General features: G+C 43.1%; 1 protein-coding gene across 1 annotated transcript in view; it reads right to left on the bottom strand.

The window, feature by feature from the left end:
* LOC119440592 (mucin-19-like) overlaps window positions 1–11,189 on the bottom strand; it is a 78,597-nt gene that overhangs the window by 34,005 nt on the left and 33,403 nt on the right. The window contains 3 exon segments of the mRNA XM_049661971.1: window positions 1,203–1,328; window positions 3,255–3,290; window positions 10,001–10,282. Coding sequence (XP_049517928.1) covers window positions 1,203–1,328; window positions 3,255–3,290; window positions 10,001–10,282 — 444 coding nt within the window.

Raw genomic sequence — 11,189 nt, 5'->3', positions numbered from 1 at the left:
CACCAGCATCAGGCAACTACGTCATTGTTATCGCACAGCTGTATAAGTAATGCAGTATCCGGTGATGAAGAAAGAAAAGGAAAAGAAAAATATGTATCCACGGAGAGAAGCGAAACTGCGAGCAAAGGGCAAGCGTAGTGTTTTGATTCCGCCGGTTGGTATGGTTCGCATGAACATGGCCTTGCTCTGACACCATCTTTGTTTGGCGTCGTAAGCTGACGTCCACTTTTAACTGCAGCACTTTCTCATACAGAACGCTTTCTGATAACGACTAACTTCAAGAGCCGTATACCGGGTGTTCAAAATTAAGCTTTACGGAATTTTTAAAAATCGCATGTGGCAGTTAGCATAATTCTTACCGTTCAGCTGGGTTATACGAAGAGGCGGACATTAGTAGCACGAGAAATCGAAACACATGTTCCACTAATTGACGAAAGTTCCCTAATTAACTTCCTAAATAATTATTTTACGGCCCATACTGCAATTTACGATTTGTAGCCGGTGAGTTTGTAAGACGCCTCCAATTGAAATGAATTTCCAGTATGACACCAGTTATGAGATATTATTTCCCAAAGTGTGGGACGAAATACATGGGCGTTCCAGTTACTCTTGTGCTCCAATGTATAAAACAACATTTTGGTAAAAAAAGAGTGGAACAACAGTGCATTTTTACGGCGAGTTTGATGGCGCATGTCTCCAAACTGATGTCATCCTGGAAATTCACTTCAAGTGGATGCGTCTTGGAAACTCACCGGCTACAATTCGTAAATCGCAATATGTGTCGTAAAGTAATTAACTAAGAAGTTGATTAGTCAATGTTTGTTAATTAGTTGAATATGTGTTTCGATTTGTCGTGCGACTAATGTCCGCCTCTTCGAATAACTCAGATTAACGATAAGAATTATGTTACCTGCCACAGGCGATTTTTAAAAATTCCGGAAAGCTTAATTTTGAACACCCGGTATAGTGTATCATCTGGGTATCACCGCGTGCATGTTATCTGTACTACTTTGTCATCGCGCATGTATTGGGGAAGCGAACAACTTCGAGAGTTCTATACGCTGTCAAGTGATTATCATCTCGTTTCCGTTACAGTGCGTATCTTGTACAGGGCGCACACATCGTTTGTTTATTTTGCACATTACAGGGGCGCTCAATGCGCGTAGTCGCATACTATTCGCACACATTTCAGAAACGCTTACGTTTGGTCACGTAGTCACATTTGCAGTTCTCTGGCAAGGTGTAGATCAGCGTATGTCCGATCTTGTCCTGCGCTCCCCTCACGGACTGGACGATTCGCGTCTTCCCAATGTATGTGCCAGACGGACCTGTATGTAGAATTAGGAAGTAAATATATAAAAAGAAAGAAAACATTACCGAAGAATTTACGTTGCAGATGGTGAGCAACTTTTGCTGGTTTCCCGAACCTAGAAATTCTTTTCATTAGGAATTCGCTTTGTCTGTTTTTTTTTACAATTTCTACTTTTGTGGCATGACGCTCCGATGCTTGCGACACTGAGAATTTCAAGGGCCGTGAAACAGTAATGCAGTTCATAAAATAGCGGACCAGATGAAAGCAATGTTTAAGAAGTAAATTGCGAGAAGTTATCCCGTAGATTTTTTTTTCAGAGAATAGTAGGAACAATGTCTCTAATCGTCGATCTTAATACAAGATTTACTCACATGGTTGAATTAGTGCCTTTGTTAACAAACTTTCTCAATGAGCTATGCCACTTTCTATTTTTAAAAGCCGGGTGATAAACGCCTCGTCGGCATTGCTTCAAAGTGCAAGTGTGCGAACTTGGTAGCAGATCTGGAGGATATTACGTGTTTCCAAAGAAACGGTATCACCTCACTGCGTGCTGGAATTTTCATCTCGAGTCGTAACGCGGGTTTTCGTCTTTCGTGAAGGATTGGGACGCTCGTTTTAGTTATGTTAGAGTTAAGCGTCAACGGATTCGAAACACTTGGGTTAATCAAAATTGAGGATGAGGAAGGAGGGGCACGACTGTCGCGACACTGCTCTACGCCCAGCGAGATAAACTTTTTCGACATTAAACTATGAAAACGTCATCCCGTTTACGAAGCCTAACTGACCAGCTGAACTTATTTTGCCAACAGCTGCATATTAAAAGCACTGGAGAAGCAGAAATGACATTTGTGAAAAAGAACGTGCTGCTAATTTTAATTAACGAGCTTTGGTATGCTCTACGTTTTGAACTAGAACCAGCGGCTTTCAGTGCACTATTCAACTAACTAACTAACTAACTAACTAACTAACTAACTAACTAACTAACTAACTAACTAACTAACTAACTAACTAACTAACTAACTAACTAACTAACTAACTAACTAACTAACTAACTAACTAACTAACTAACTAACTAACTAACTAACTAACTAACTAACTAACTAACTAACTAACTAACTAACTAACCAATTAACTAGCTAAGTAAGCACTAACTAACTAGCTAACTAATTACCTACTAACTAACTAGCTAACTAACGAAATAAATAAATAAAATAAACAATAACATCAAATAAAATACAGCGAAATGACAACGCTTTTTGTTGTTCGAACGAACTGTTCCTCGTTGCCGTCATTGGTTAAGTGGAACCTGTTCTCAAGAATCATTTAAATTTTATCATACAAGGTACAAGCTGCCTTGTGAACGAAGGCCCAAAACTATAACGCTTATGTTCGCTTAATAAGGAAAAAAAACAAGTAATACGAATTGTTAGTGTGCTTTCATTTTTCCATGCTTTATAGACACCTCGGCAGCATGCCTACTTCTGTCACAAGGCTTGTTTTGTTTTATTTCTTTATTCTACAAAATTTATCGTGCGCACTTGAATAGTTTGGTGCGACGCAGGAGCGGGCAGCTACATACCATGCCGCCCCAGTTTCGCTGCACTTTAACAGAACATGGCGACCCCGCCACTGCTCCTGAAAGGTCGTGATTAATTGCACTCTCCGGACTGGATAAATGGCCTCGGTTTGACACCACGCTCTATTTTTCGCTGAGATGGCCCTTATTTTATATGTCTTCAGCTTATGGCTGAAACAGAAAAGTTTGAACGACGTCGGGGCGACGTCCTCGCTCTTAATTTTTGCATCGTTTCGTCCGGCATAGGATGAAAAGAATGTGCCTGTGGTGTTGCAACAGAAAAAACTAAGCGAACATTAATGAGCGGTAACTCGCGAACACGTTTCCCTTTAGAAAGAACAGGGAACTTGCGATGAATAGACGTACCTCTGGCGGCAGGATTCAGGGACAGCATTCGAACAACTGAAAAGAAAGAAAAGGGAAGAATAAAATAAAGGGCGATCCTTTGCGAAGGAGCGTTGCACCAGAAAACCAGGCCGTGGGTTACTAAAGAGCTTTAGAATTCGGAGAGATCATTTACTTATGATCTCAATGAAGACTTACGCATTTGATATCTATTTGCCTGCAGGGCAGCTCTGAAACGCAAAATGCGCTGCTCTCTGCATGTCGTCGGTGAATGAGTATGAAATGAGCTGAGATAAAAAAAGAAACAAAACATTTCATTTCTGTTTCATCTGTGTCTGATGAGCACATGTCACGGGACCATCATACTGAATATAATAGTAACAAACTTTGTACAATCTTGGACTTGCTAAGAAAGTGTCCCTCTTATATTGCCAGTTACAAAAAGTACTCACGTTGTACAATGTTCTTTTTTTCTTTACATATACGTTACGGCTTTGCGGTTCGGGCTACTATACCACCAAGAAGGTCACCGAATAACTTAGAAATCTTACAAAAAAAATAGCCTTGGGTTCTGTGGCCGGTTTCGTGAGTTGGACTCGTGGGTACGATGTGTACTCATACGAGTACACATCGTACTTGTATGAGAAATATAACTTATTGAAAATTGCGGTCCTCTATGAGTTCCAGCTTTTAACAGCTTTTAGATCTGAAGTTATACAAAAGCCATATACATACAGGGAGCTGAGGTAGTTTAAGTCCAAATCAGACCTCCCGTTTAACAAGTCACACTGACCACTCGTACACTCCACGACCACGCACGAATTACAGTTTCCAACTGCTACAATGTTCCCTGCCAAGCATAATAGAAAGGTTTAAATTGACGGACGAAGCTTTACGTGTTTTGTAAAATAACGCTACATTAAAAATTATGCGTTGAATGAGCTATTTCGTCAGGTTCTTGCACATGGTAGAGAAATGGTCGTTTGTAATGTACATTTTGTAAGCTGTGTAGTTGTTCATATTGCCTGTTTTCTGAAGACGTACCGTGCGAACTCCTGGAAAGTTGCTTGCCGCGGCCTTTTGTGTTTTTGAAGGATGGTGGAACCAGTAGAGCTGTCGCAATGCTGATGCCGATTTTCCTACGCTATCTTTGCCACTAATGCACAATGTTACCACGCGCCGGTGTGATAAAAATAAAGCTTCAAACCAGGGCGGTACTTTTGCATATAATATCCATCAGTAACGGCGATGCACGGTCTTCAAAATAGGACTGCGCACTCGCAAAAAAGGTGGGCATTATTTCGGAGGCTATGCTGAAAGTCCCTTCGTGAGGGCGACGGCCACAAAGACAATTGCTCTACTCTTTTGTTCGATGGACTGCGAAAAAAGAAGAAGAAAAAGTGCGCACCACTTTTGAGGAGTCGGAGCATGGGAGGCGGCTTATCCTAAGAAACGACCCATCTTCTCGGAGCTGCATGATCGCTAGGTTGTAGGAGCGGAATACGAATCGGCAGAGCATCCGTTTGAATTGTAAACAACAACGAATATTGCTATTCACGGCGTTTTATTAGACTATGGCCTCAGGCAAGTGGAGGTCCTTCTCAAGCGACGCCGTGCTCGCACGAACATTTCCTTTGCATCTCTGCTTTTCTTTCGTTTAAGCTCCCAGCCGGGCTGAAATTGGGCGGAGCGTATAAGGTGTTTGCCTGGAAATCAATGCGTCGGCGTTGCGCAGATGCGCATTAAGTCGGCAGAGAAGCGAAAATGCAGTGTTCTGAGTTACGGCGGCTGCTAAAGAAATCAGATGGCTGATATTGTTACGAGACCATCCACTTCGACGCGGGTAGCATTTTTGTAAGACTGCTTTGACGCAACAAGGTGGAAGAAAGTGGCAGGCATGCAAAACCAGCAATATATAGCGTTACTTTTGTTTGCACGGCTCACAAAAAGACATAGCAAATGATACGCGAATAACAAATAACGAACGTTAAAAAAATGAAAATGGTGACGATGAAGTAAAGAAAAACATAAGCAATGGTTGCGTTGCATACTTCGCCGTATATTGATCGCGCATACAAGCGCGAGCCTTCATTTTTACGCGTTCGTTTTTTTTTCGTCCTCATTCTCACTTTTTCTTGCGGTCTTCCTTACGCTGTGGGTGGTTAGGTACGGTTTCGAGGTTGCTCCCTTCGACATGACTTGTTTACTTCTGAGCATTTTAACAAATAAGAACACTGGCAGCTACATTTTCTTTGCCCGTTTTGAGAGAGAGAATGTTGGCTGCAGGCGGATCTTCTTTTGCGGGAATCGTCGGCAACTGCTCCTTGCCCACGCCGTCTTTCAGCTGAGTTTAGGATGCCTAAAATATCGTCAGGCATGTCGCTGAGTGCGTCATCATTCAAAGCGCAGAGCTAGACGAGCGAACAGCACGACACGCACAGCCATGCGGTACCGGACGCAAGTCACGTGAACCAACCAGCGCACGATGCCGCGCCGAGCCTCTAAGTGTCCTGGGCTGCCCGACTTGACTCCGTCGTCTCTTCGTCATTTAGAGATACAGGAAAAACAGCACTGATTTCGTAGTTGTTGCCAAATTGATGGTTAAATGAGAAATTGTGACCCATAATCAATATGCTGTAGTAAAACAATATGATTCACGACTTGCCAGAATAAAATTGACTTTAGATGCAGCTTTGCAAAGCGGTAATTGGTTTGGAAGTGCCGTCCGCAAGCAGATAACTTTCTGGTTCTTCTTGCTCTCTGGAACGTTTCACTTCGATTCTGACGACATTTATAAGGATTACGATTGTTCTAAGCGCGGATTTCATTCACCAGAGAGAAAGCGGGTGATTTATAGATCAAACAAAGCAGAAAATCAGGGAGGTCAACCAGCTGACGTTCCGGTTGGCTATACACTTACGTTGGAGTACGGGGGAGGGGGATATAGAAACATAAGGAGGAAACACACACACGCACACACGGGGGAGGGGGATATAGAAACATAAGGAGGAAACACACACACGCACACACGTGCCTTGCTATTTTAGTCTCGAGCTGGCTGGCTGAGGACAAAAACAAACCAGAGCAAACATGCGCCACGAGATGAGGCATGTGTGCGCTGCAAAAAAAAAAAAAAAAAAAAAAAAAAAAGAAAAGAAAACCGAAAGAAAGAGAGAGAGACAAAGAAAAGCCCGGAACCGACTCGGCACATCGTAATGGAATACCGGGATATTCTCCTGCTGAGACCCGTCGGGAGTAGAGATGTAAAATTTGACCAAAAAAAAATAGTTTCGTGTTTTTTCCCCCCAAAATACGAAAAATTGATAAAATAAAGACGATTGCGCTAAGAGCTAAGAAAACCCCGACACAGTTATTTTTTTCACGCTGAAAAGAATATAATTGTTACATTATTGTAACAATTAACGAAGCGTGAACGCTTTGCTGTGCAGTGGACGAAGCCATCCGGACATTGAGGTTCGAGTGCACGCACACAAGTTTTTGCACGCGATTCCCTGCGAGCCTGTTGCGTAGCTTGGTGTGCCCATTTCCAAACTCAGACCAGTTTCTTTCACATGCGCAGACGAAGAGCACCGCGATGCCACAGTCACTTTGAATCTAGATCGCTCCCGATCTGGATCAGATTTCCCAATTTCGACCAAGCATGGTCGCTGCTACACGGTCTAACAATCCGAATCGAGTTAGTGCATTTGGCCAGCGGTTTAGCTCACTCCGCATGGTGGTGCTGACGACAGCCTTTTAAATAGGAACATTTAGATACGCTGAAAGGAGTCGCATCACAACAGAACAATTCCGCGGGGAAAAGCTCTGTTTTTTAAATTCAATTTTCTCCTGTTTGAAGAAAATGAAAAAAAAAGTTTTTTTTTTGCAGAAATTTTTAATGTTTTTTTCAACCGCTTACATGTCTAGTAGGGAATGTCCACCTTCTAGAAGCATTGCATGGGAATCAAAGATGGCAGGATTAACTAGCCAGCGGTCGAGATAGGTTACAGATGTTTAAAGTATTGATCGAAGAAAAAAAAAAGTCGGGAAGGCATTGATAGAAACTGAGTCACTGCAAGCGCAGGTAATGGTACAATATATTGATAGAGCTTCTAAATACAAAAGTTAGGATCGGGATCAGATAGGCAAACGGCTAGATAGCGATAGATGTATAGTAAAACCTGAATAAATCAAGCACGTTAGGTGACTATTTGTCCCCGCCCCGTTTCAGAGGGTATGCCAGTAAACGTCATCATCATCACCGCGAACTTGGCACCGTGCACATTTCGCTCGAGCGCGACAATATATATTATACCCCTTCACGAACAGGTTTCAATGCCGAAGAGAAACGTGCGACAATATGCTTTACGGAGCTTTCCATCCACTGCGTATTACTAATTTGATATCTTCAGTATTTTTTCTCTTTGGGTAACTCTAAGAGGGAGCAAAAGATAGGGAGAGAGAAAGTTTAACACCAACTGAAGAGCACCCACTGCATGAAGCGCGTATAATGATGAGATCCTTTAAGTGAAAACACGGACTCCTCCTCAGAAGACGATATCGTAGAGAATGCACGCACGCCCTGTAGTTTCAACCTGGTAAAAACCCGCGTAATGTAAGAAAGACTACGTAAAAAAAGCACGACAAAAAGAAGCAGGAGAAAGAAAATAAACTAGTAAACGCCAGTACTCGAAACACCTCTCACTCTTTCACATTTCCTCAACATTGTTATATTAATTTTGAAGATTGTTTATGACCAGAAATGTTACCACAAACTTAAAGTGGCTTTCTAATCAGGAAGTGACACAGCAAGCTGCCGCTTCCGGCGTAAAAAATTAATCGATTATGGCTTTAGCGAGGAGCTCAGTGATGTCTAAGACAAAAGACGACATTAGGGAAGTTTCGCGGTGTTCTTGACAGCAAGGAGCTTCTCTAAGATACTAGTGCGCTATGCGGACGCCAGACAGCATTTAGTGTAGCCGAGAACTTTGGCAGATTAAATTGAATTCTCAGAGCTATAGCGAGTTGCTGCCCTGTCATCTATTGCGTTTTCACTTTCACTGTATGATTGAGCAAACACTTGCCAGTTATTTTCTCGCCACTATTCGCTAATTTTGAGTGGGCAGTTGTTCGGTAACTTACGACATGCCGAGAAACAACACGCGAGCACGAGAGATTCGCAGAACCCATACTCACAAAATTTCTCGTTCGTAGGTGATATCTGCGATTAGACCGCAATTACAGCTGTGGTTGTCTGTTTTAACACATCGATCGCACCCATGAGTGGCCGGCGCCCGATAGGCCAGCCGACGGAGTCGTTTTTTCAGCGCAACGGAAAGACGGAAGACCACTGGAACCACGGGATACACAGGACAGTAGAGGCCTTCTATATCAGGGAAAGAGGGGATGCTTGTGCCATCCATCCTTCTCTCTTGCTACATGATAAGTAATTTGCGTTTCTCGATTGTTATCATCCGTGTATGTTTGGCTTCAAGTTTCTAGGTTTCTTCATGTTTAGCTATTAATATCTTTTCAAGTTTTATCCCTTGCTTTGCTCCGCATGCACGATTGCTCTATGTGAATGCATGTGAAGCTTCTTCAACAAATTCTTCATTCGTGAGTAAGCGCCTTGTACTATGGTTCCACCGGTCCTTTGTTCTTTTTGTCGTTGTTTAATGTTGCGCTAAAGAAGTACTCATGGTGAATGTTAACCAAGTAGCCCGCTTATCCATCCTGCTGCAACGTAGTGGTGGCAGTGTCGGAACAGGCGGGATTATTATCCTGGCCTGCTTGGCAGGCAACTGCCCCACCTGAGAATCTCCTCATGTCTGTAGCACAGGTGCTCCACCAAAACTTTATCAACTCAGTGTCTCGAAGTTAAACAAATCAATAGACGTAGAACTCCTTTCCTCGTCACTCCGGTCCTTTTAGGGGAGTGTTACGGCTTGGCAGCTCGTGTATGAAAAACTCTTTTTTAGGGTATGTAAAAGCGTCTTTCCACATCGAACTGTGGGCTGATTCAGAAACATTGCCCATCATCCATTTCACCACACAAGGAAACTCTCTTATGTAAGAGTTATTTTGGGGAATATTAACCCAGTTTTCTCACTGCGAATTTCCTACTTTCGATAAACGGCTCAAAGAAAAAAATATTTTTGGGAATTTATATCGTAGGATAGATAACCAGTGTACCATTAGAGTTACAGGATGGATACTAAGAGAAGGGAAGCGCAGTCAAGGACGGCAGAAAACTAGGTGGGGTGATGAAGTTAGGAAATTTGCAGGCGCAAGTTGGAATCAGCAAGTGCAAGACAGGGGTAATTGGAGATTGCAGAGAGAGGCCTTCGTCCTGCAGTGGAGATAAATATAGGCTGATGATGATGATAATTAGGCACCTCTTCCTCATCTCTACATCGTTGTTATACGTATGTGTTTGCTCTTCATCGGCTATGCGTGATCACCATCATCGTGGCCTGCGTTGGGACTTCGCCAAGTCTCTCGGGCTGATTAAGGATTCTCCTAACTGCTGCCTTACAATCGCTGGAGACAATTGGTGGAGTGAGCATATACACCTACACGTGCTGATCACACACAGGCGATCAGAAAGGAAGGAAAAACGTATGATGATGACAATAACATGCAGACGAGGAAGAAAGTGTATAAAAAATACTCACACTAATTTAGGGCATTGTACTTTTTGGGACAACCCACACACTCTGCGCGTTAATATCTTCGAACACCGTGGGAGCTCTGGTAAAGGACTTTACCCGTTCGGGCACCGCAGATTGGGTTGTAGAGGTCGGCTTCCAGCTCGCTGTGGCACACGGGACAACCCTGCGGAAGTACTGGGGCCACGAGCTGACGCTGCGCGGTTACCACGGGCTGGTCTCCCAGCATCAGGTCGGCCTGGTCCGGGGCATCAGAGGCGCACGACGTCAGGTTGGTGACGCCGGCTGGCAGCGAGACGAGCGTGAAGCTGTCGTCGAGCTGCACGGTCCTGGCCGACCTCGGAATGGGCTTGTCGTGCAGCAGCATGGCGTAGCCGGCGTCTGCAGTGAGAGCGAAGATCGACGAACACCTCAAGCCGATGCAGCCAACGCTGTTCGGGATGCCGAATTCTGCGACTCATACTTACAGACGCTGTCAAATATTTAACCAAACAGAAACATCTAATCGGTTCTGACCCATAGAATATTATTTCGAAACTGTACTTCTGCCTTTTTTTTAAATTAGATTTTCCGACTTATTAGAATTAGAATCCGACTGGCGATAAGAAGTGAGACAGATTGCAAAGGATAATGCCGTGGTGATACAAAAACGTTTAAGGACGAGTTTTCGCGAACAGCTCACAAGTAGTGATGTAGCTACCACGCTTGAACACAAGTTCAGTGCAGTCCGTGGTGAAAACAAACCTAGGACAACGTAGATACCATCACAATACCCCATACGCACCACACCACGTCACGGGGTCCCTAGTATTGCCGAGGTTCTTAATTCTTCACGAAAGTCGACAAATGCATCTATTGTCTGTTTGTGATGTTTCTTTAATATGTGGAAAAGGGCCATTAATAGTTAAGAACATGCAGTTACAACTTCTCGTCTTGAATTTCGCGCCCAAGTTAGGAAGCAGATAACGTGTCTGTGTGATGTTGCGGATATCGCAGTATTTCTGGTATTTAGGTCATTTTGCGCAGAAGAAGCTTCTAAACGTCATCAGATTGTGTCCTTTCTTAATTTAGAATGCAATATTGTTCTCTTTTATTGATAAACAGTAAAGCTCCGAGTTGACTCTGTCAATATATACAGGGTGTTTTATTTTAATGTCAACAAAATGTTTAAAAAATCGTCTGTGACATTTAGCATAAATCTACTTATTGGGCTGGAATACTAAGAAACGTATACAATGCATGCATTGGAAATCAATATGCTTAATTTAATAATTAGCAAAGTTTCACT

The sequence above is a fragment of the Dermacentor silvarum genome, chromosome 2 (genome assembly GCF_013339745.2).
Source record: "Dermacentor silvarum isolate Dsil-2018 chromosome 2, BIME_Dsil_1.4, whole genome shotgun sequence".
Lineage (NCBI taxonomy): Eukaryota > Metazoa > Arthropoda > Arachnida > Ixodida > Ixodidae > Dermacentor > Dermacentor silvarum.
The sequence above is the reverse complement of the archived record's forward strand: the minus strand, read 5'-3'. Positions and strand labels throughout refer to the sequence as shown.